Source organism: Bolinopsis microptera, chromosome 1 (genome assembly GCF_026151205.1).
Source record: "Bolinopsis microptera isolate Bmic1 chromosome 1, MBARI_Bmic_1.0, whole genome shotgun sequence".
NCBI classification, from domain to species: Eukaryota; Metazoa; Ctenophora; class Tentaculata; order Lobata; family Bolinopsidae; genus Bolinopsis; species Bolinopsis microptera.
The window spans coordinates 20,431,599-20,459,141 of record NC_087072.1 but is presented as its reverse complement, the minus strand read 5'-3'; the positions used below and the strand labels follow the sequence as shown (position 1 = coordinate 20,459,141).

Sequence of the window (27,543 nt, the reverse complement as noted above, 5' to 3'; positions counted from 1 at the left end):
TTCATTAGCCGCAAAAAACTACGGAGCTACCCAAGAAGACTAGTAAAATAACAATAATCCCTTCAGGTACTTGTACTTGCTTGTACTGCAGGATTATGAGAATCGTGATGAGTTCAGTACAGCCGCAAATACAAACAAGGAAATCAGAATAGATCGTTGAAACAATAGGCAACCAGTCATCATTATCTTTAAATAGGCTGGAGAGCATGTAATTTAAATCATATAATTATCTCTGAATGCACTTAATTAAACACTTAATTAACTATCAATGCCAGTATCTCACGAGTATTAGCCGTCAGATTCAATAATTGATCTCGGAACTTGACAGGACGCCACAGAAGCTCACATTCCTTGACGCTCAGTCAACTGTAAAGCACTAGACGAAGGTAGAACAGTACAATATACATGGTGTACACTGTACAAGTAGTTAGTGATGAACGGTATCTTTATCAAGACCAGATAATTGAACCGTTTTTATTATTACCAATGATATGCCGAATGTACTATGACAAAGATTAAGGTTCATAGGGTCCTGCTCCCTAAGTTTTGCGTCCCAAGCTCTGGCTGCTACTATTTAGTAACCGATTGTAAATGATCAATCCAGGAAGTTCGTCTCAGATGAAGGTCATTTGGACAATATAATGCTACCAGGTATGATCCAGACTTGTGTAATGGAAGAACTGGGTGAATTTCAGGTATAGCAATTTCAGGTATAGTAATTGTTATGAGCCGAGTGATTATAAATAAACATTAAACAAGGAACAAAGCTAACGAATTATTAAATTCCTAGAATGAAGTGGAAACTGGCTAGTGGATGGTTCTGAAGTTAAAAGAAAGTGGAATTAATTATGAATTTATTCATTAGATTCCTTGTGAAAAATTAACGATACCACGAAAAAAAGTAATATAACGACATATAATTGCTGCCAGATACCCAACATTTCAGCTAATCAAGTTTATTTTTAGGTTGCTAATTCGGTCAAATGAAAAAACAGCCGAAAATCTGTTGGAGCGAATTTAGTACACGCCCGGGAAGCTATGAGCCAGTGTGGCAGCCATATTACATGGCTCCGAATCAGTAAAGTTTAACATATTAACTGTTATTTGAATGCGATTTAACTTTACATGGCTCTCAATCAGTAAAGTTTAACATATTAACTGTTATTAAGTTATTTGAATGCGATTTAAACCCTCCAGCTGTACCATGCTGTGGCTATCTTTTATGCTGTTGATTTGATGATTGTGAAGCCAAAAAGTCTAGAGAAATTTCATTAAAGAAAGTGAGCGTTTGCTCAGAAAATGTGCATATTGTAGTAGTGTACACGCATTCGAAGTGTTCCCTACAGGAACCGATGTACACGAAGCTAACATAACCCTCTTTATCAGGGGCACTCATCGTAACAATGCTGGTCAAGGACTACAAGAATACTTCATGACACCAAATATAATACAACAGGGTCTAACAAATTGTAGGACCTACTCTACAACTACAACTTCACGGAGCTGCATAGTTACATCGAGTTTAGTTTGTTATTCCACATCTACATCTGGTTATACAGCCACCTGTTGAGCGGTACAAGATTGTTGGGTGTGACTTTTAACTGGTCTGACTTGATCCAGATATAATTCTCCAGATACCTCTGGAGATATCGCCGTGCAAAGATGTTGCAGGATCTCAACAATAAATGTAAGCCTTCTATAACAGTTAGTAAGTGTGTTAAAACATCTGTTAAAGTATTGGAGTAGGTGGTATCAGGCTATGACGGCTTTATCACAGAATTAGAGGTCTGGTGTTTTCAAGGCTAAGTCCCCACAACCAGGGCTAAGATAATTCAATAAACAATATACAAAATAGTCGTTAGTTTGTACTTGATGTCCAGTGTCCACGTAATGATGTCAAATCTGTGAAATAAAGTAAGATCATTCGGAGGAAGACGACTTACCCCTTCTTTTTCGAGATGTCTTAGAGCGTATTCTAAGTTCTGTAGTTTGTGAATGTTCATTTTTACTCTCTGGGTCTTTTTCTGAGATTGAGATTAATTGTCAGCGGAATGATTCACTATTCCAAACTGATAAACCCGATAAAATTGATTTGTAGAAACTGGCATGACAGTTAAATAATTTCACAAAAACACGATTGTATACAATTTCCACAATCAAGATATGCACGTATGAAGTTGAACTTAAGACTTACAATAGGCTTCTTAGAAAGATTTTCTAGCAAGGCAATAAGTTTCAAACCATCCTTCAGATCATCGTACAAATCCTCAACCTCCACCTGGCTCTGGGAAGGTATGATTGGTTAGTGAAACCTAAGAAGAAGAAGAATGGGAAACGTAGGATAATTAGTGATAAACAGGATAAGAAAGCAACCACTGTCAGCTGCCACTCTGTCATCCGCACTATCTATCCCTCTGTCCCCCGTTCTATATAACTCTATTATAACATTTGACAGGTCATGTTTGTCTGGTAATTATGTACATATAGCAACCCTGGATATATCCAGCCAAATTAGTTTCCCAACACTTTATTTCCTCGCACTCAATTTGGGGAGCACACAAAAGCAGTGACCCACCCTATTACTACATTCAAACAGCTACCGAAGCTTTTAACAAGCCGGTTATATCAGCTGTCATCACAAACTAAGGTGAAGTAAGGACCAGAAGTGACGACACAAGAAGTGACGACACACTTATATATCTGTTCTTTTAATGTCAAACTGTCGACAGATAGTTACGTTACACAGGCTGGGTGTGTGTAGTACTAGCGATATACTTTCAAAGGATTAGTCCAGAATGTTCCAAATCCGAGACACGTGCCTACAAGCAACTGTAGTGGAATTTGGAGAACTTTAAAGAGTTCTATAGGCATGTACCAGTCTTTTTCGGCCATATTAGAAGAGACAAGTACGTTAAATTTTATACATTTCGTTCTACACTGACAAGAAAGTGTTCGGTGTGACTTGGAGGCCAGTTCAGTGTTCAGTGTAGCCTATGGACTGGCACTGCTACTAGTGTATTAATTTTATCAGATGGTTTGAAAAATTAAACATATTTGGCGAGACAGTTTTTATAGGGCGGGAGCGTGTATATTTTATTAAATTTTATTAGACATTTAAAGTTAACTATCATCAAAGGGTTTATACGTCATGAAACGTCTGGACCAAATTTTGATTGGGTTCTAAATCCGGCCCAGATGTTGGATCAAAATACAATTAATGTACTAGGTAAATCAAGGTACTGAATTTATACAAATTAAATACCGGTTTCAGTTGAACGTTGGCCCATCTGGTGAATGTCCTCTTTTGGATGTTATCCCTTTGTACTGAAAACGGAAAGATGTTAAAAATTTGAGTGCGGATTTAAAACGAAAGAATATTCAATAATATGCTGTTAAATGCCCTCAAAACTGGTGTGCAGTTTTGAGGGGTCGAATCATGGCATGCAATTGGAGAAAACTAAAACCGAAGATGCACTGTAACTATTGGTCAGATGTAGGCGACATAAAACATTTTTGACGACGAAAAGAAATTAACTGACAACAATTCCTGACAGGGTTTACACCTTTTTGCCTACCTGCAATGGACAAAAACCTTTCCTGAACAGTACCAATTCCTGATCCTGGCAAACCATACTTAGTACGCTTATACATTTAAACAATTCGAAAACTTAGAGAGACGAAATGTCCCTCAAGTTCGATATAGTTAACATATCTTAGACAGTAATCAAAATTACACGTTCTCGGAATTTTGAATCGATATGCTAGTTTTGTCGCTTCTCGAACTGTATACATCTAAGTAGTTCAAGTCCTTATCCGTACATGATATTACTTATAGTTATTAGTTAACCGTACATATATATTCATACTTCATATTATTTATAGTTAACCGTACATATATATTCCGAGATTTGACCCTTTAGGATGTCCTCTTCCTGTTCATGGTCACTGTGAACGTCAGCCATATTCACTCCAGCAGATACTCCAAATAACCCTCCTCTCAAAGTTAAAACTTCTTCTGCAGCTGTCTTTTACTCTTCAGGCGCTGATCCTGACCCTTCTACGTAAATCAAACAAACGATGATTCAGTTATATCTCGCTGCTTATTATACGTAATCAGATGAAAAATCAAACAAGAATTTCCAAAATCACAGCGCAAAACGATAAATGACCAGCGGAGAGTCGGCGCCAGAATAATTATGCCTCGACAACTTTTTAACAAGAAATATGAGCGATTGCAATAGTAACGTATAAAGTCTCAAGATCTGCGACGTTCAATTAATGAGAAATTAGTCTTAGTCTAAAGCAGCATCGAGGAGAGGGCAGAGACATCACCAACTCCTGCAACCGGCTGACATTTTTAATTAGGCCCAATTAACCGAGCTCAATAGAATTTAGAAAGAAATACCATGCCTGCGGTATTTTGGATGGGTGTCATGCCTCTTTTTGTGTGATCTAAATTTTGTGATATCAGTGTGTTGGAAAGGGCTGGGCAGATGATAGAAAAATAAGATATTACTGGATATTACTGGATATTCCCATTAATGAGGATGGACTCATTCATTCATACAATTCTACGTCTAGGATGTCCACTTGTCTACGTGATCAATTCTCGTCATTGGTATTGATCGTATTGGACTCGAATTTTAATCAAATTGGCAGACAGTTAAAGTATCGAATATTATTGGAGCTTAACCATCATAATGTTTGAACAATGAGCTGACCAAAGTTTTCCCAGGAGTCAGAAATATTTCCAATTTTTTTTTCGCGACAGGGAGATCATAAGTCAGATATCAGATATTGTCTTCAGAAAAGTCACAACAATGCGACTCATAAACAATGTTCATTTCCGGATGTTACGTTAGTCTAAGCATTGGGAAAATATAAGTCGCCTCTGAAACGCATATAACAATTCATAAAACATTTGCACACACAAAAACGCAGTGGTCAAAACGAATTACAGGCCGCAAGCATATAAAATACTTCGCGCAAAGCAAAATTTTCCGCAGCTCACGCTTACGTTTTCACCTGTCTACACTTCCCTCGTATCCTCCGTGATATAAGGTCAGAGTACGCGGGATTAGACAAGCATTATATCAGAATTAGCGCGAAATTTACCCTTTCATTAGGTGCGAATATTAGTCTCTACCTGCTTCCGTCTCCGCTGTAATCTGGAAGATATTACTTTGCAGAGTTTCGTAGTCGGCAGTGTTAAGGGTTACCAGAATCTCCCTGTTAGGTCCGTGAACCCACTTGACCTCCAGCTCCCCAAACGAACCGTTCTGCTTCATCTTCTCGAACTGTTCGACCGTCAAATGGATGACGTAGTCGTTCTCTGGAAGAGGGTGGGTAGTATGGTGTGAGTGGGGTGTGAGGCGGGGTGGTGACATATTATCGTTAAATAAACTTTAAGGGAGTAAAATAGTAAAATAGGTCTCGTTAAACGTAGCGAGTGAAATTCGTTTCTTCTCACCTCCTCTGATGAAATTGGAAATTACTTACAGCAAGTATTTCTCATCACGTTTTCCTAACCTTGAGTAATGGTCACTTTGAAGTCTAGTGAAGTAGTGCTGGTGTTACTTTGAGCTTGGCTGGTCATGAACATCTGATACTCCTCAGCAGATAGGATGACCTTGTGGTCTCCGTTACCTAGCTCCTCTACTTGGAGGTCCAGACCAGCGAAGGCTCCCTGGTTCCGGAGGGTGATCCACTGTTGTGATGTCAGGACTAGGATATACTGACCACCTATAGTGGAGATATCGAACTGTTTGTTAGGGGTACACGAAGGGTTGGACAAACATAGATATTACATTCATGGATTTAAAAACCTTCGTAAGCTTATTGAAACAGAGTTGTAATTTGCTAAGTACATGCTACACTGAGTGCTGCTAAAACGAAACTCAGAATTAGCGTCCAGCACCTGGACTGTTAGCCGGTCTGAGGAGTGCGATTAGAGGGACCCTACTCGACTCACCGGAGCCCATCTCGACAGTAATATCCGTGATGGTAACATTGACACGGGGCTTGGAGTTGACAGATATGCTGCTGAGGAATATGCTGTAGTGCTCCTGGGTCAGGTAGACAATGATGGAGCCATCTGGCTGCTTGTCCACCTGAACACCAGGCTGGTGCAGGACCTCCAACTTGGAGAGGTAGGCCCACTGGGGTGCTGATAAAACCAGGGTGTATCTCCCACCTGGAGGGAAGCAGGCTCATCAACGGCTTCGTGTTACTATGTTAATAACTTTGTTGCATTATGAAAACTACATGTATTAATTGTTTGCAAATGCAAATCAACGCTTCAAAAAAATGCTGTATAAAAGTAATAAAACACACGCAAATATTGATATCTGGATATTATCCGGTTGGAAGAGACAAGGACAAGTGAAACAAGGAAGTTAGGAGTAAGGGCAAATTTTCGGCGTCAACGCCATCTTCAGGCTAAAATTGTTATAAATGTTAGTATATAATAAATGCTTCTATACTAGTTAAAATGCTAAATTAAAATTACACACACTGAATACAGGTTACATCAAATGGTATTGTACATTACATTGAAAATAGTGATGTACACACGTTTTACACTCTGTCCAAGTACATAATATCTACTGAACAGCAGGGTCGTGTGCTATTTGTTTAAATTTGTCTTTGAATATGTTGTAAAAGAAATCCCTTAAGCTTCTCGCACTCTTCTTTGTTATTGATACTAGGTTTAAATAAATTAATGTAGTAAGCTTCTGTCACTTTACGTTTAATGGTGCTATATAAGTTAATTTCTAAAATATCGAAGGAAATATCTGGTTCTATGTTATCGTGAAACTCTGAATAATGAGCAGCCAACGCATTATCAGGATAGGTTAAAGGCCTGTTGACTGCTCTTCGATGCTCTGAAAATCTATCGTGTGCTGTTCTACTCGTTTCCCCTATATATAGCTCTTGACATAATTTACACGTAACTTTGTATATGACACATTTTGGTTTGCAGTCGTGATTTGTTGTGATGAGTGGACATATGATACAGTTTGGTATGGTGCAGTGTGGTTTGTCGTGTGGTCGTGATGAACATAAGATCTCTGAGAGTTTCTTACCTGGTGTGAATATGAATTTGACCGGTAAGTTGTGTGAGAGGGCAAATTGAGTGACTTCTTTGGAAAATGGCTCGTTGATGAATGGTAGAGTGCATGTTACGTGGTCGGTATCTTGTATGTTTGATGATGAAGGGTTATGACGTGTTGTAGGTGAGAGAGGGTGAAGTCGTCCTGTTTTGTTTATACGTCGTGGGTCTTGGTAACCGTTGTTGACCAACAAGTTGTCTACTATCTTCATGGACTCTTCTTTATACTCTGGTGTTGATGAGCAAAAAGCAGCCGTTTTGTAGAAGTTCTTGATGGTTGCTACTTTAGTTCCCTCATTGTGGTGGCTGTTGGCGTGCAGTGTGATATTCTTTTTCTGCTTCTTTCTGTAGAATTTGTGGTGTAGTGTTCCCTGTTCGTCGATCTTTATCTGGGTGTCGAGGAATGGGGTGAAATCCTGACGGCTTTCCGGATAGTCAATTTCCCATTTGAGCAACTGGTCTGGGTCCTCGTTTGAGATGGACTCCACTATCCTCAGAGCTTCTTCTTTGGAGCTGGCTAGACTCCCGGCATCATCCACGTATCTCCGGTAGAATGAGACGTGTAAATCAGTGTAAATCGATCTTCTCTCGAACATATATACTCGTACTATCGCTCCTATTGGTGATGGTTGGCACCCCATGAAGAGACCAATTTTCTGGAGGTAGAGTCTTGAGTGATATGTAAAATATGAGTTGGTGAAGACGAATTCAAGGATCTTGTGGATGTGCGTGAGTGTTAGACCCCAGGTGTCGAGGTCTTCCCAATGTTCTTCGGTGAGTGTAATGAGGTCTTGAATGCAGCCACTGATGTTGATGTTTGTGTACAGTGCTGTGACGTCAGCTGTGAAGAATGAGAGACCTGAGAGTTGTTGATGTGACATGTTTTGAAGGTCTTCTAGGTGAGTGTGTATATTGCTCAGGTGAGATGGAACATGATTAAGCAGAGGAGATAGAATAGATTTAACAATCCAAGCAAGCTTCTCAGAAGGGGAATTTATACAAGACACAATTGGACGTATTTTACAATTAGAAATAATATCTACATCTGAAACTAAGACATTACAATCAAATTTATGAGTTTTCTGTATTAAATAAATAGTCGGTAGTTGGGTATTTTGTGATTTAAATAAGTCTACTGTTTTGCTGTCATAATTACACATCCTACTTATCTCTGTCCATAACACATTACTCTCAGTCTCTAGTCTCTCAGTAACCCTGTTGATGAGGCGGCTGTAGGAGACTTCTGAGGGGTTTGCTATTGGTTGGATCCGATTTTGTCGCGTGGTGGTAGGTGCAACGTAGGTGTACGCTTCTTGCGAGGTCATGTCTGACAGATGTTTCTGCGTAATCTGCTGTTGTACTCCACTGCTCATTATCACAAACTCACCCCCCTTGTCGCTTCTCGAGAAGTGGAGTTCTTCTTTTCTTGCAATCAAGGATTTGAGTCCCTCCCGTTGTTTTGCTGTTAGGTTAGAGGGTACTTTACTGTGTTCTAATCTGACCAGCTTCGCATTTATTAAGTCGAAAAACGTGCCATTTCAACGACCGTTTGCTGGTGCTCCACCCACCACCAACCTCGCCATGGAACATCACCTCCGCCAACTGTGTTACATCATTAACACCAGATTAGAACACAGTAAAGTACCCTCTAACCTAACAGCAAAACAACGGGAGGGACTCAAATCCTTGATTGCAAGAAAAGAAGAACTCCACTTCTCGAGAAGCGACAAGGGGGGTGAGTTTGTGATAATGAGCAGTGGAGTACAACAGCAGATTACGCAGAAACATCTGTCAGACATGACCTCGCAAGAAGCGTACACCTACGTTGCACCTACCACCACGCGACAAAATCGGATCCAACCAATAGCAAACCCCTCAGAAGTCTCCTACAGCCGCCTCATCAACAGGGTTACTGAGAGACTAGAGACTGAGAGTAATGTGTTATGGACAGAGATAAGTAGGATGTGTAATTATGACAGCAAAACAGTAGACTTATTTAAATCACAAAATACCCAACTACCGACTATTTATTTAATACAGAAAACTCATAAATTTGATTGTAATGTCTTAGTTTCAGATGTAGATATTATTTCTAATTGTAAAATACGTCCAATTGTGTCTTGTATAAATTCCCCTTCTGAGAAGCTTGCTTGGATTGTTAAATCTATTCTATCTCCTCTGCTTAATCATGTTCCATCTCACCTGAGCAATATACACACTCACCTAGAAGACCTTCAAAACATGTCACATCAACAACTCTCAGGTCTCTCATTCTTCACAGCTGACGTCACAGCACTGTACACAAACATCAACATCAGTGGCTGCATTCAAGACCTCATTACACTCACCGAAGAACATTGGGAAGACCTCGACACCTGGGGTCTAACACTCACGCACATCCACAAGATCCTTGAATTCGTCTTCACCAACTCATATTTTACATATCACTCAAGACTCTACCTCCAGAAAATTGGTCTCTTCATGGGGTGCCAACCATCACCAATAGGAGCGATAGTACGAGTATATATGTTCGAGAGAAGATCGATTTACACTGATTTACACGTCTCATTCTACCGGAGATACGTGGATGATGCCGGGAGTCTAGCCAGCTCCAAAGAAGAAGCTCTGAGGATAGTGGAGTCCATCTCAAACGAGGACCCAGACCAGTTGCTCAAATGGGAAATTGACTATCCGGAAAGCCGTCAGGATTTCACCCCATTCCTCGACACCCAGATAAAGATCGACGAACAGGGAACACTACACCACAAATTCTACAGAAAGAAGCAGAAAAAGAATATCACACTGCACGCCAACAGCCACCACAATGAGGGAACTAAAGTAGCAACCATCAAGAACTTCTACAAAACGGCTGCTTTTTGCTCATCAACACCAGAGTATAAAGAAGAGTCCATGAAGATAGTAGACAACTTGTTGGTCAACAACGGTTACCAAGACCCACGACGTATAAACAAAACAGGACGACTTCACCCTCTCTCACCTACAACACGTCATAACCCTTCATCATCAAACATACAAGATACCGACCACGTAACATGCACTCTACCATTCATCAACGAGCCATTTTCCAAAGAAGTCACTCAATTTGCCCTCTCACACAACTTACCGGTCAAATTCATATTCACACCAGGTAAGAAACTCTCAGAGATCTTATGTTCATCACGACCACACGACAAACCACACTGCACCATACCAAACTGTATCATATGTCCACTCATCACAACAAATCACGACTGCAAACCAAAATGTGTCATATACAAAGTTACGTGTAAATTATGTCAAGAGCTATATATAGGGGAAACGAGTAGAACAGCACACGATAGATTTTCAGAGCATCGAAGAGCAGTCAACAGGCCTTTAACCTATCCTGATAATGCGTTGGCTGCTCATTATTCAGAGTTTCACGATAACATAGAACCAGATATTTCCTTCGATATTTTAGAAATTAACTTATATAGCACCATTAAACGTAAAGTGACAGAAGCTTACTACATTAATTTATTTAAACCTAGTATCAATAACAAAGAAGAGTGCGAGAAGCTTAAGGGATTTCTTTTACAACATATTCAAAGACAAATTTAAACAAATAGCACACGACCCTGCTGTTCAGTAGATATTATGTACTTGGACAGAGTGTAAAACGTGTGTACATCACTATTTTCAATGTAATGTACAATACCATTTGATGTAACCTGTATTCAGTGTGTGTAATTTTAATTTAGCATTTTAACTAGTATAGAAGCATTTATTATATACTAACATTTATAACAATTTTAGCCTGAAGATGGCGTTGACGCCGAAAATTTGCCCTTACTCCTAACTTCCTTGTTTCACTTGTCCTTGTCTCTTCCAACCGGATAATATCCAGATATCAGTATTTCAATCATGAGACTAATAAACAGCGAACTACTCCGTTATTTGACACGCAAATATGTGGAATGTTAGCTGGTTGTTGCAGCGAAACCGTCTGGTTGGTTTGTGTTTAAATGTATGAAGAACATAAAACATGTAGTGAAAGTTGTTACGAAGGTAATGGACACAGAAATCTGAGGTGAGTTTTCATAGACTGCAGACATGTTAAACTTTATCTCAGGAATTTCGGCTTTATTCGACGGTAGAATACAGTTGCTATTAACAGGGTGAAATCAGCATCCAGTATTCGGCGAGAAACGTCCTTCTATTCCCGGGTAAGATGTTCGGGATCATGCATTCAGATTATTAGCCGTATATCGTAGAAATACAGACGATAGCATGCGATGTAGACTCATCTTTCTTCAAAACAAAATATCTTGATGGTAGCATGCGACTCTTAATAAGACCTGCCTTTTTTCAAACAAAAACTTCAGACCAGCATGCAACTTACTCTCGGGACAAATACCGATGTTAAACTGTTTTCCAACATCCTCATTAGACCCTCCAGATCCAGAATGTCTCGTCAGAAAGGTGTTGTAATCCTCTTTAGACATGATCACTGTGTGGGACCTATCAGAGCCTACTGATACCTTGATCTCCAGGTTCTTGAAGGAGCCGATGGAGACAAGAGTCTTATACTGATCTTCAGCTAGACCCAATACGTATTTGCCACCTTATGAGGAGACATTGTTAGGAGACATGATGACTTATTTAACTGCACCATGGTTATAAAGCAGCAAGTAACTTTAACACTGGGGTAGACAATGGTTGTCCTAACTTACTCGGGTCGACTGTGACAGAAAACACATCGCTTGAGGCTTCCCCTTTGGATCTGTAGCTTACAAACTGCTCATATTGCTGCTGGGATAGTTTCACCACATAGTCCCCAGCTTCCTCCACAGTGTAGTGCACTTCAAGACCACAAAACTTGCCGTTATCCAGCATGGAATTCCACAGCTCGGGGGTCAGGTGTACATTGTACCAGCCATCTAATTTTTGAAACAAAAATGTTGATTAACTAGCAGTTTTATGGTGACTGATAGAAGTGTTGAATGAATCTTTTTGGTCGAATAATACCACAGGCACAGGCTAAATTCAATTAAGGCGGTTAAAGAAAACATGTGTAACTGTATGCTTTCAATGCTTGCATGAAGATAAAACTATTCGAGAACACAATCTCTGACGTGTACAGAAACCCTACCTGCAGCCATAGTAATGTTATATTGCATTGAGGTTATCGGACCGGCTATTTGTCTGTTTTTCAGGTATATCTGGTACTCAGCATTAGTCATCTTGATCACGTAGTTGCCATTCTGCATTGTGTAGGTGATGTTTATCCCGACGAACACGTTGTACTTCTGGAGTTCTTCGTACTGCTCCGTTGTGAGGCACAGGGAGTAGCCACCTTACAATTTACTTTTTCTAATAGCAATTCCAGAAATAATTACCAACGTAGTATGTCATCAAGGTAGATACAAAATGATACACAAAAATTCGATACGGAAAAGATTGTTAATGAGCACCGGAAATAGAAAAATTAAAACTAAAATTAATGAAATTCGAACACGTACCTGAATTCTTCTTGTATTCCTCGTATTGTTCATCAGTGAGTCTGACCACATACGTACCATTGTCCATGGTGTAAGATATCTTGAGGCCAGCAAACATAGCATTAGCTTGGTGCTCCTGCCACTCCTCTTCACTCAGTCGCAGTACATAGCCCGGGTTTTCTGGGAACATAACAAATCAACCGGACGATTCAAACTCAACTGTACATTGCGATGAACTGATGAAACCTGATAGGGTGTCTGCAGACCCCGTGAAAATTTGGGAGGATCGAAATTATGAGCTGTCACTAACCGCAATTCTTCTTGTATTTCTCGTACTGCTCAGCGGTCATCTCGATCTTATACTTCTCTCCCTCCATGGTGTATGAAATCTTCATGCCAGCAAAAGCTCCCATAGCTTGGTTATCCTTCCACTCCTGCTCTGTAAGCTCCAGAACAAATGTCTTGGGCTTGGGAGCGGCCACCTCCATCTGAACATCCACAACTAAACCTGTAGATTGTTGATCTGGGGGAACAACGTCAGAGCAAAGAAGTGAAGTACAACACAACAACTACAAAACAGCAAGTCAAAACCCGGCCGTAACTAAATGATATGATTATGTGAGTGACAGCTCAATTATAAATAGCAAACTTAACACCTAGTAGCACGTCAAAACACGTTCATTATAGGCAGGGAGTAATGTTTACTGTTATCAACATTGTACAACGTCAAGTAAGCACTGGGAACTGAAGCCAAAGAACACGACCAAAAGGAATTATTCATGATATTTGTGTGTCCTGACTTGTACCAAACTTATACTACTATATAGTGGGTGTTGATGTATTATGTAATTGCAGAGACATGTAAAAATAGAGGCAATGAACATTGGAAAACTCGTTTCAGTGATTGGCTTTAAAATTTAGAGTCGTTTCAAAGCCACTTTGCCGAACTACTTAGTGCTACAATTGGTTGAAATAGTGTGAAGCTTGCTAACTATAGGCCTCGTGACAAGACAGCACTGTGTCTGAAGATGCAAATCTTACCGCATGACAGCTAATCTAATAAAACTCTGTCCCAGAAGTGTTTAATAATTGGAACCGGATAAAGAATGCAATGTGTATTTGACATATTGATTTTCGGTGATAGCAAAACGAACGGGAAAAAAAATAAATAGTTTTACCGTTTGCAGGCTGCACATTACAACGACTAATGGAATGTATAAGGAATGAACTTTGGTGGAGAGTCATGACAGATAAATTAATGCAACATAAAAAGGCCCGGTACTTACTGTTACGTTTGGAACCCTGTCCAATGTTAACAATTACATCTGTTTTACTCGTAGAAGAAACTTCAACTGTTCTGCTCGTAGAAGAGACTTCGACTGTTTTGCTCGTAGAAGAGACTTCAACGACAGGTTGGTCCACAATGTTTTTCTCCACAGGTTTCAGGTTGCAATCAAGACTGTTTTTCTCTGCCTCCCTCTTTTCAGCCTCTGTTTTCTTCAATTGAGCATCTTTCCATTCTGGACTTTCTTCTGAAGCTGAACTGGCCTGAACCTCTACTGGTTTTAGCGTATAATTCAGACTTTGTTTCTCGGCTTCCCTCTTTTCGGCCTCTGTTTTCTTCAATTTAGCATCTTTCCAGTCAGGATTACTCTCTTCAGCAGTTTTCTCGACAGCCTGGGACTTCTTCAGATTCACTTTCCACGGTGCCTCCTGTTCAGGCTCATCACCCTTCTTTGGTCCTGTCTTCTTCAAGTTTTTCTTCCAAGCAGGCACATTATCCTCCGTAGTACTTGCTCCAGTCTTCTTAAGCTGTTTCTTCCAAGGGGGCTCGTTATCAGCAGCAGCAGCTCTCTCTCCTTGCTTTTGTTTCCAGGAGGGTACTGAGCCAGCACTGCTTGTCTTCTGTCGGTCTTTCCACGACATTCCTCTCACTACATATCTTATGTGAACTGTTGAAATGTATTATGTTGTACTCTGTAAGCAGTTTTTGAGGGTATCAATTCTCTTAAGAGCATTGTATGCACTATGCACTATACACTATACAGTAGCTAATGGATAAATCGTAATGCGGATGTTGGTCAGTTCAAGGTTTGCACCCTGCACCTTAGGAACTTCATTTTTCAACATCTTATTAAACTTTACATAAGTCCAATTATAAATTAGGTGACAAATTTATATTAAAGATATCAAAGCCACGCGGGCATGTAAAATGCAGGTGTGAAAATTCAAAACAGACAATTTTCTGTTTGAAAAGGTTTTAAAAGGATTAGTTTAGACACATCAAAATAGACGTCTTGCGACTTACAAGACTGGAACAACACTAAAGAGTAGTGTAGAGCAAACGTTTGGCTAAGCTCGCATGAAACAGAACCGATGTTTGATAAGTGCATTCTACACCACATGTTTCTTAAACCCGGCCTTTCCATTGGCTCTGCCAGTTGACACGAAGGTAGAAAAAAGCTTTATTTATCACTAACATAGTTAAGAGGAAAAAGTCATTACCACGCTGCAACGAAGCATGTCTACTTTTATAGACGGCGGGTGTTTGGTTCCGTGGTCGCACGTGATCTTGAAGATATGTCCTGATTGGTTGCTGTGCTTTAACCCTTCTGAAAACCTACAAGGCTGCTAATTACCGTCAAAATTCGTGGTCCACCGTCAAATTTTACTGCATGACACACTAATGTATTAATTGACTGTGGTGTAAGGCAACTGGTAAACGCATTTTATAATTATCCGTCAAAATAACGGGAAAAGTAATTTTAGATTAACCTGAAAATTAGATTCATCGATTCATAAGTTCTAAAAGAATCTTGAGCGTACATGTTTTACTGGAATTATACTTTTATTTCTTCATCACATTTTCGTACAATTAGCAGGTATAAACTAAAATTCAACCGTAAAAATTAACGCTTGATTATTATTATTATACTTGGTTTTGGCTTCGGAAGAAAATCAACCAAGATCTAATTTAAGCCAAACGATCATTCATTAGACCTTACATGGCAACACATAACACACTTGTGCTATATCAAATTGCGAGATGATTGCATCATGATCAGATCTCTTTGAAAATCTGAAATTAATGTGAATAAGCGAGAAACAAATTGGGGACAAAAATCAGAATCAAAATTAATATACATTTCAAAAATTTTAACACTGCACGGCAGAAATGGTAACTTGATCATTACCATAATTGGTTTATATACTCGAAAAGATAAAAACTATCTCTTTATTTCTCAAACTTCAAAACATGCGAATTTACATGAATGTCTCGTGGAAAATTACTTAAATCTACGCATTTCCAATTTAGAACGCGCGTGGCGCGCACAAAAATTGATTATAATGTCTATCGCGCGCTACGTTTGAATCAAAATTTGTAAAATCGAAATTTCAATTCTCCTGGGAAAAGCTGGACGGCTCCAACAGAACAGTAACATTAATCAATTAATCGAGTGAATGTATTTAAATGAGAGAAACTGCCTAATCATGCTACACATCCTGCGTGAGATCGTCATGACCCCTGATTCCTGTTACACTATGAACGCTCCCTTTGATATATGTATAACGGTGACTATTATATAATCAAATCTGTGGATCCAATTTGACGAATTCGTGAGCCGTACAGTAGATCTTTATTTGTGATTCTTATTCAGAATTACTCCGTTAAATGCAATTGCTTGACGAAATTATAATGCACATAAAGTGGATAGATTTAACATCACTTCGTGGTAAGTTAAAGTAAGTATCCAGTGGTTTGGCTTCATTATCATGTGTAATTGCTATAAATATGCTTTACAATAATGTTGCATCCGAACTAGGTTTTAAAAAAGGTTGGCAGAGAAATTGTTCAGTAATGCATACAAAAAAGCCAGCAATACAACTTTTAACACTGGTTCGCAAAAAGTTTTAATCGTCTTAATATTCTATTATTTTTCGTGATGAAGACTAAGACGTGTCAACAGCCGAACCACCAACGAGACAGTTAAAACATGTTCTCGCTCTTCCTGAGTGTTCTGAAAACCCTTACAGTGGCTCACAGACACACACATTTGAACTACAGTCAACATATTATTACATTCAAATATATATATTCATATTTCATCATCATTCCTTAGATCATATATCCAGAATCTATTCATGCGTAACTATCACCCCCAGACTTCAACCTTCCTTATAACAAGGATTGACTCTGCCGTTAATACACAGCTTGGTGTACTCATGTGCTGATTATCTATTGCATGACAAATTGATTGCTTTTTATAACCACCACTATGTATGCACTAATTACGACAATCCGGCACAAGATACAGCGATTTTCCGGCTCAGACACAACAATATACTTGTCATTGTTGAATGATTATTATAATCTTCTGTAGTACTCCCTTATGAATATAGAGCGAAATACATAACATATCCAGCATAATATTATTGCACCGCATAGTAAAGCCCAGCCCCTCAGTCGGCCAGAAAAACACAGTAGACGAATCACCTTGTAACTGAACCCCAGTCATTAAGCTGAACTACAGTCTGCACTCCCGTAAATGATGGGGACCCCGTAAATGGATTAATTTACGGAACATCTGGACCACCTCCAGCTATATTACATGATAATGTACGGGTTGTAGAATAAGAATATAGCTGCTGCCGCTGGAGAACAGCATCTTTTCAGAAGAAAAGTAGTGTACAGAAAATGGGCCCCTTCTTGAGAGAGGGTTCCTTGAATTGTTTGGGAATATTTACGCGGAATACTGGCCTATTCGACTTGATCATATTCCTGAATTAATATACTTATTCTAATATAACGTTGTTAGGGGGAAAATACAGTCAAGTTACATCTCACATCTTGCTGCTAAACCTTTGTATTATAATATTCCTGAATTATATGCAATAATTCCGTTTACATGAGTTAAACACCATTACAACGTAACAACTTATCATTGTAACATATTAATAACTTACAGCCTCATAAAATAATTACACATTACCAACTTAAGACTTCTTAACAATACACAATCTAGTACCCAAGCTATATAACGTGTATCGTAAGCTATAAGCTAATCTTTTGTTTTGGAACCAGATCAGAACAAAGTGTTTCATTATCTCCCTAAATGAACTACACCCAAACTTCCGATCTGACAGTCTTACAGTCTAACACACACGCACAATACTTCACATACCAAATGCGGAGCTTGTGTGTTTGTTTAGGAATGTGTGACCTTGGTTCTATTATGTAGGGTTTACTAGCATGGCTTGTTGGAGATTTGCCAAGTTAACCAAATATATAAGAAGTAGGAAAATACATAGCAGCCACAGTGACCACGCCATGTTATGCAGAATAAAACCCTAAACCACATTTAGGCGTAGATCTAACCTCCAAATCCAACCATAATCACAGGTATGGAAACGTAAGTTGAATTCTAAGACAGTCTTAATTGAACTTTGAAGTCATGTTGTGAAGAACTATGTTATGAACTACTGTGGAGCACTAGAAATAGCTCCGATCACTTGAGCGAATCTTACATTTGTAACTGGATTACGGGGTCTTGTCTGCCATTCTAATTGGTTGGTGTGAGTCACGTGATTCTATAAAAGAGGTGTGATTGGGTGAGCTACAATAGTGACGTAAACATCAATAAGATTTGAATAATGTTTATAGGAATAACTCCGCACAATGGGATTTTACACGAATTTAAAACCGAATTAGGGCACACAAAATGGCACTGCACTCATACAGGTCAGATTTAGAACTCAACAAGACCAGCACAACATGCTCCTACCAATACCGCAGGCAATGGACCTCCCCACAGTAAACAATATAACAACAGTAGCAGGAAACAACAAAACGAACAGATATTCCAAACAAGATTTAGAATGTGAACGAGTCAAAGATGTGTGGGACCAGGATCATGACTAGCTCCCTATAATAAGTGTTCAATGTGATTAGGAGAAATGTACAAAGTTCATGTAGCTCTCCGCAGGAGGTGCCGCAGGAGGTGCCGGTATAATGATAGATCTAAACAAACCAAACTGAGCTCTCTCTGAACACAAAATGTCGTACTATACTGTAACTGCTAGTGTGATATTTGAATATTCCGATCTGATCAGCAGTCTTATAGTAATTGATGTTCCTCTCTATTATACTTCACGTAATCACGTAGCCTAGCGATCGTTAATAGTATTGGGCCAAGGGCCAAGGGTCTAGTTTTCATGGATTAGTTTCGCCGGGTACTTTCTTCTGGGGTAATGATCTACCAGTAGTTTTGTCCCAAAACTGATGATATTTGATATCCGATCAGGAGAAGTGGCGAGCAGACTAAGACCTGTTCACTTTCCATTCCTCAGCTAACTACAAGAATGGAAATCTAGCGGTGAGATCGCGCTGGAAATCTAGCGGTGAGATCGCGCTAAATCTTGTTCCAGTTAGTTAAGTAGCATTTAAATATCACCTGATCTCCGCATACCCACTTCACGTTTTCAAATAACACCACACCTGAACACTGGTTACACTATAATCAGGTGGTATGTAATTGTTGCTGTTTGCTAAATCCTCCCAGACTTAAAGAAGAGCAAATAGCTGGAGAAGGAGGTATATATTTACATGCGGAAATGATATTTATATTAGCACCTACCTTCGTTACCTAATACGTGTAGAGTTGACATTATTAGCCATTAATTGTGGGAGTCAACCTTGGTATGTACATTGAAACCATGTGGTAGTACATTGTGTATAGGTCTACAGTCTTTAGTTGAAGTTAACCACTTAGTTTAGCTTCTATAGACAAGACTTCAAAAGGACGGTCATAGAACAATGCTGTTCCCCTGACCCCTTTGTTAAAAAGGACAATATACCATTAAAATGTACAATTAAGTACAATGAGTCTGTAAAAAAGATATGATCTTATGTATCGTAAACTTAAAACTATGGAGACTTTAAAACCGCAACACCAATATCTCAATACTTTAAATACCTGTATGGTCTGTGGCTGGCTCTACACATAACGTGTTATTTTTTTTAGTGCGCTAAAATAATCTCCTCTAATTCCACTACCACAGATTGAAGGTTGTTACAACTACAAGGGTTGTAAATTAAGCACCCCCCTCCCTGTGGTTGCCAGGACTACATTCTCAGATAGCATTTATATACACTGTGTCCCACTCTATTACCATACATGTACAGTAAATTATCGTGCAATCTAGATAGCAAGTCCATCATGCTGATATGCTGCTAGCCAGTGTGAAAACACACAGTCTGCAAGCACGACATCGATTTGAACTTGAGCCGAGCTGGCTTATCAAGCACGAGATTCAAGTTTAGTGACCTCCAGTGATGTACAGTTGTGAGGTGGCACCTCACTGTAGCGGCTGTCTCACCAGTAACTTATATCCAATACTGCAAAGGACCGCCAGTTCAGTAATCCGGACATATATGTTTAAAACGTAATTGCAGTAATTCATTTTTGTTTTAAAGTTTTAAGAAAGAGCTTTCAGACCGTGTATGGTTATTGGTTGGATAGAGCATTATACATAAGTCGACTCTGGAGTATTATTCAGAATGATACAGTCTCTCTACTGTACATATTAGTATATGCTAAACATATTATTATATGCTAAACAGAAGTCTCCAGAATGGTCTGATCAAAATAAGGTGGTCGAAGATAGTAGACCCAATGCCTGATTGGTATTTAACCATCATTTGATGATGATATTATACGCTTATCCGAGCAAAGGAAATACTAATGGTCTTGTAATTAATATGTAAGCGTGCAACGTGCATAATTCCCGCTGTTTCAGTAAATACAATACCAGATGTGCAGATGTGCAGTGTGCACAGGACGAAGAGTTCAGGGACGCAGCAAGACTCTTTCTCACTTCTTTCAGGAGGAACTGCTAGTATAACATTAGGCTGTTCACTGTTCACGCATGTAAGGTAGGTAAGGGTCTTAGTGCAGGGCGTGAAATTAAGGGTCCTTGTAGCAGCAGATCTGGGGATCATTTGTCTTGACACAACTTCATTATCATAACACAACCTCATTATCATTACGGTAATCTTGTAAAGAGACAGTAATCTGTGAGTGCAGGGTGAAGAGTGCAGCATCTGTTTCGAATCCCTGATGATGTAATATAAAGAGACTAAACAAATTACATGGGCCTTGCTGAGTCCTACCCTCTAAACATATTAATATAGCTCCTTGCTCCGAACAATTTTACAGGTGAATGACCAAGACCTTGCCAGTGCATGACCCAGATATTGCCGGTGCGTGACCGTAACTGACCTTCCTTGGCACCTAACAACACTATACTAGTCACTAACTACAACCAAACTCGTACTCAGGAACAATTCACAGTAGGTTGATATTGTTATTAACGTTAGATTAACAATCTCGTGAACATGACCATAATAGGAGACCAGGACAACAACGATATATTATAAAAACTACAGTTGCCAGGGTTCCTGTCTAGCGTCCAGGATTTGTGTCCTTGTTTTTTTGCTCAGGTCAATGTGAACACTACAGTCCGCCCTGTGGCCTGTGGACTGTAGAAGAGCAACAATGTTCTAATAAATGAACACTAAGGAGAAAGGCACCGGGGAGAGAGTATGTACACACAATTACATGTGGCGTGTAAATAGCTGATACTTTGTTTCACAATGTTTCTAGTTATTTCTAAAAACTATCATTATCATACAGCCTCGTACACAGCTAATAGTCAACTGTAACTACTACACGGATATCAGCTGCAGTTACCCGCAACTAGATCCATCTACAAGTTACAACCCCAAAACTCATTTTCACTACTTCCTGTTACTAATATCTTATGTTATCACGATAATATTTAGTGAGCATGACACTGACAGATCCCTCTAAATTCCCCACACTGAAGGGTGTTGTAAGTTGTTGTTACTCACAATATTTCAAAATATTTGGACATTTCACAAGTTACATCCCCTCAACTATATCTCGTACAGTCAAACCCAAATTAATTGAGCTACACTTTAGTAGTAATACCTGGATTACTGTGCCGATTGTAGATAATGGATGGTAACAGCTTACTCCATTATCACTAGATATACAATAGGTCAATAGCATTATATGTGGGGCACTAATACACTATACACATCAGTACATTACACTTTAGTGCTTGCTTACTCAGGATATGAACACTTGAGTGTACTGTATATAATACCGAGGAGTACCGCTACAATGAATCTTGAGCCCTCTAAGAAAATGGCTTTCGTAAGGTCAGTTACACAGGTGGTAAGGAAATCCAAACAGCCCACAATTTACATGTTTAATGAAACATTTGCCAATGTTGTTGACATAGATTTTCATAAAATACCTCACCGACTCCTTGAGGCTGGTCCATGGCAATTAAACTCAGAATCTGCTTCTATTTTTACAACATATAACAGTTAATAATAATGCTATTCTAGATAACCACTATCCAGGTCTTACTTACCAATCAACTAACAGCAGTAACAATGTACTAATCTACAGATCTAACTCTCTACCTCTACCTCTCTCTGCACACTTAAACTATTAGTCACGTTACGATAGCGCCGAGTATTATATCGATTATTCCTTTTAGAATGAAGTAATACAAAGTGATTATGTTATAGCTCTATTAAACTGCGCCCGTGAAAAGATGGCCTTTACAATTGAATTGCACTAAACGTTTGAGAAATTTAGAAGCCAACTTTTGAGTCCGTCACGTGGTAAACTTTAAAGCTATAATTATAATTATAGTTAAATCAGTTAAGTGTAACACTAACTATGTTAGACAGTAAAAGAATCATTATCCTTGTGTTATTGTCCTTGCTATTAACATTGTTACATTGTAACAAGCCTTGCTGTTATTAACATTGTACTCGGTGAGAACTAAGCCTTTAAAGGAACAGCCACATTTCTATTCACAACAGCTGTACATTTATAGTAGCACAATTAGTTTTACTATACAGTGCAATACATTGAGACATTGTTGACGGTTGAGCTTAACCAACCGTATAAAATATAAAATAATATTTATCCTAGGACACGTCAAAATGTCTCATTATTCAGAATGTTACAGATTTTTCTGCAGCCTTTCTTTGTCGTCTGCTGGTGGGGGGAGTGTTTAGGTAGTGCAAGCTAATCACAGACAAATACAAAGAACTTTACTATTCAACAGGTACCTTACAAGTTATGTACTAAAATCAAAGAGACACCCACTTAAGATAAGATATTTGCTTGAATTTAACAGACGATTTTTGAGAAAAATCAAAATCATCAGCGATATAACGTGTACTTATCTGAATTTAATTCATGGCATTAGATGTTTACTTGATATTATGTTTTAATCATCCATGGCTTATTCGTGTATAAAAGATTAGATAAAACATTAAACAGAAGTGTACAATATGGTCGGATTAGTCACGTCATTTCCAGACAGACTTCATATTCTCTTGTGTCAGGGTAAACTAGGTTAACTAGGTAAACCATACCTGCATAATATACTGCATATCATATTGAATGTCCTATTGCTATATTGTTTGATTGTGTCATAAAAATAACGCTGTGTTTTATTTAATTAGGTGTATTAATTTAATTAGATGGATATCAAGTATCAACCTTACAGATGAGTTTATTCTACTACAGAGCTGAATTGACGAAGCCATCTCTGGATTCAATTCATAAGGCGTCCTCGTCCAATATGATGACGTAATAATATGCACTTTGTCCTAAACCCTATTTGTTATAGAAAATGTCTATAATAGAAAACGATTTAGCGTAACACGCGCGCAGCGTGTGCGACTAAAGCAATTCAAAGGTTTCAAGTGCTATCAAATGATCCACGTAAGTCATCAAATAAGCCAGACACACATGCCCACGTGCTAAATATAGTCACTGTTTAAACGGAGATATGTACCCGTTAGAGCTATGAGCTCGTCTGCAATGAGCTGGTCCACATCATCCTCACAACCTGCTTCCTGATCAGTCTGACACTTGGCAACAAGCCTAAACTTCCTCCTCTCTGACACCACCTTACTTAAACTCTTGTTCCAGGGTTTCCTGCACCCTCTGTCCACTCCGTACATGTTACACTACACCCCGATCAAATCACATCACACTAATAACAACACTACTGGGAACAGCACAAGGCGAGCTGCATGTCAAGTTCCATCAAGCAAACACATACGCCAAAACACATAAAACAAGAGATGGTGAGATAGGCCTGCTGCATCCGACAACGTAGATCCGGTCAGAGATGTCATCGATATCTGGCCAAGAGAGAGAGAGAAGCCAACAAAGCTTCTAACTTTCTAAAACCCTAAAGAATTTATCCTAACTAGGTAAAGTGGTATCGGAGAGTGCGACTCAGTGAAGGAATGATAAGATCCGGACCACTGGCTGACTGTGAGGTTGTTAGTCCAATGGTTGTCTCCAGTTGGAACCAACCGAACCATCAGTCGGAGGTCCTCGTGGAGTGAAGAGCTCTAATTTTACCGAGGGTCACCCACCCAAGGACCAATGAGTTTTTTAAATATGTTTTTTTGGGGAACTGGGATATTGAGTCGACGTGCTAATTGGTCGACTATGCGAACCTAGACCTGAACAATTAGATGGAGATACAATGTACACTCTCTCTAATTATCGGTATATACCTGCTTTTACGTCAGCTGCTGATACTCGGGGAAGGTATGCAGCCCGGCATTTCCAGTACTTATTCCAAAGTGTCCATTTTTCGAAGAGCCATGTGATATTGTCTATTGTTCAGTCGTAGTATCAAACAAAACTACTCTTTGAAGATCTATTAGTTTCACAATCACGGGACCACGGTTACTGAGAATGATTGAGCTGTTCTGAGAGCGAAAACTATTGATATCAATATACATCTTCTCTTGACTGTTCAGTTAGCACGTACAAGCAGACATGAAAAATGTCAAATTCTTCTATATACTTGAATGAATCTCAAGAATCACGGCAAACTGTAAAAGGTTCGCATCATCATCATCATCATCATCATCATTGCCGAGCTTCATGATAATATGAGCTAAACATGAACTACCTACATCAGAACAAGAAATACCTACCAGCTGTAATTCTTAACCACTAAATTGTTTACAGAATCGTCGGTATGGTCTGATGACAGCAGTGAACTAAGAGGGCCATATTATTGTGAAATGAAATCATCTCTCTCCTAATTTTGAAAGACTTTTCAGATATTGTAAGGTACAAAATAGACATGTGTAAAGCCCTACACAGATGACTGACAATGCTTTAATAGTATGATAATATGACTCATCCACCAGGCACAGTTACAGCAGCCTGAATGTTCCAGAACATCTTAAATCACTCTGTTAACCTCAGTGAAATTCCAACGTATTGTAAAACATAATGTTATATTCAAACCTCTCTTCAGAAACCAGAGAAAGGGATTGATGATAATAGGCATTGTCTTTACCTTCAGCTTTTTACACTGAAATCGCATATAACATAGACAGGGAAATCGGTTCCGATAATCGAGCTAAAAATGGTGACGGATACCAGACTAAGAAACAAAGTACATTATAACAAGTAAAGCAGTGGATGTAGCGTGAAATAACAACAATCCAGAACCGAAGTGATGACATGCCAACATGGCCCCAACATCGTTTTGAAAGATCCTGCAGCTAAACCAGAAATGGGGGAGCCAGGGCCCGGGGTTACAGCTGATGACAGGACAGAACATACCCCGATATAGTTGTGATTTATTGTTAAACTCCTGTTGTGTGGTACGATTATGATCCTTATACTCCAGGGTAGATCCAACAGCTCGTGTTGGCATCTTAGTTACCCTCTCTGGTTTCTACTGCTCTCAGACATCGGTCAGGCTTCTGGATAAGGAGCATTCTTTATCCTGTGTCTGGAGCACAACAATTACGATCAGTTACAGTCAGGAGCTGAGTGAGACCGGACCCTTAAATCCTTGTACCGGACCCTTAAATCCTTGTAATCTGTACACTGTATAGAATGGGCAAATATCGTTGACACCCTCCGTGGTCATGACAGTAAAATTCAGTGATGTCCTTATAAAGTTATGAATCACTACAGCGCCTACAGCTTTAGAATGATTTGAGGGGTAAAATGTCAAAAAAGTCAAGTTATTTTTAGATTTATGAAGAATAAAGCCTGTTAAATGTTTAATGATATCACACTAAACATATTATAATGGGGTTTCCAACCTTAAACTCTGGAATGAATCACGTGGGAACAGTAAAAATTACGATTTCTAATAATGACACAGGCCGGCACAGTAAACCATTCCTCGCCAGGGTACTTACACGAAATATTTCTACATTTCTATAATATGTCTACATTCTCAACTGTCTATATTTCCACACGTCTAATAGTTAACCTTTATGAGTCTACAATGAAGGTTCATTATGTAACATTGACACCAAACAATACCAAGGTAATTTACACACTTGATTGCTGACATTCCATGAGCCCTGATGATAAAATTACAGGATTACAGCAAGGCGAGAGGGTCTAATACGTGGTAATAAGACGTGTTGTGACACTTACCTGTAACTAATTAGAGTACGGGCCGTGATAACGACCTAACCGGGGCCGTGATAACGACATGACAATTGGGGAGAGCTGACTGAAAAATACACTCCTTATCAAACTCTAATTTCATCTAATACCGGCAGTGAATATTCCAGTTTTAATTATTCGGCCTTTAATTTTATATTACACAGAAATTCCTCAGCATGAGTAATTTCTCACAATGTTGACCAGACTGTGTTACATAACAAGAATTCCAGGAGTCTGTGTGCCGTAACAAAGCTATAGAGAGTTAGAAATCAGATCTTATATGTGAGTGTGAGTACACGGCACAAATTTGATTACAACTGACACAAGTCCGGTATAACCTACTTAGAGAGGACCGGCTTCCAGGACTCTTCCATCCTCACTTGAGTCCCCTTGTACGGTATAAAGACGTGCTGAGATTAACTTAGCCATGTTTCAGATACCAACCAACTGTTCAATCTTAATCAGTGACTGTCAAAAGATCCTAGTGAAGTAGTGGATAGACTTGAGACTCCGGATAATGGATATTGGATAGTGGATACCGGACCGAGAAAATATAAATTTAAAACAGCTGAGATTGTAAGGTGTGGCAGAGCTGTATTAAACGGGGGTTCTTGTTGGTGACAGTGGTAGACTGTGTAACATGCACTCCTAATCAAATTTTCATTATCTGCTGAGATAACAGTAAACAGTGTGTAATCCGCCTTTATCAAACACGGCCCTTGTGAACATGGTTTTGTAAACACGGGCCCCTTGTAAACATGGTGCTTATAAAACAGACAAATCGTCCAAAGTTATCATACTTTAAAGTAAAAATATGGCAACTTCTACTTTGATTCATAGTTCTACCTTGATTGATAGTTGTTGTCAAGTTGACCCATTCTATTAAAACTAAAATAAGTTAAAAGGACAGTCAGGGTGGAACAGACATTGTTTTTGTGTTTTTTATAAACCCCCAGCTCCACTACAGGCCCATATCAGAGCTGGGAACCTCCCAGTTCTGACAGTCTCAAGTATTAACTGTTGCTATGGGTAGGGTTTTAATAACAAGCTTGTTCTAGGTAGGGTTTAATAACTGACAAGCTTGTTGAAAGGTCGTGTTAAGACAGCAGACGTTTGCTGGTCTACTTAAGGGGAACACATCTCTACTTAGTCTGGAACTTCTGGAATCGTCGAGAATATGTCGGGTATAATGATGAGACGTCTTCACTTCTTGTAATGGAAAGTAACAATGGACTCCGGGTTTTCACGTCACGAATCTCCAGCATAGTGCGAATACCACTCCAGATTGTTGAACAAATGACAAAGAAAATGCCACCGAATATAAATATCTCCCTCCTGCCGACGTTTCACACTTTTGGAGAATATGGGATATCTATGAGTCATGCAATGATGC

The 27,543-nt window shown here is 39.1% G+C and overlaps 2 protein-coding genes across 2 annotated transcripts in view; both read right to left on the bottom strand.

The window, feature by feature from the left end:
• Positions 1–27,543, bottom strand: part of LOC134824018 (uncharacterized) — a 146,360-nt gene that overhangs the window by 98,729 nt on the left and 20,088 nt on the right. The window contains exons 2-4 of the mRNA XM_063835711.1: positions 3,263–3,324; positions 2,195–2,284; positions 1,944–2,024 (exon numbers count right to left, since the gene is read on the bottom strand). Coding sequence (XP_063691781.1) covers positions 1,944–2,024; positions 2,195–2,284; positions 3,263–3,324 — 233 coding nt within the window. The remainder of the gene's footprint in view (positions 1–1,943; positions 2,025–2,194; positions 2,285–3,262; positions 3,325–27,543) is intronic.
• LOC134822525 (uncharacterized) lies at positions 5,438–13,176 on the bottom strand. The gene is made up of 7 exons (XM_063833626.1): positions 12,902–13,176; positions 12,613–12,771; positions 12,243–12,446; positions 11,824–12,030; positions 11,493–11,714; positions 5,972–6,193; positions 5,438–5,742 (listed from the first exon to the last, which is right to left on the bottom strand). The coding sequence occupies exons 1-7, from the start codon at positions 13,077–13,079 to the stop codon at positions 5,525–5,527; spliced, it is 1,410 nt and encodes a 469-aa protein (XP_063689696.1). The 5' UTR covers positions 13,080–13,176; the 3' UTR covers positions 5,438–5,524.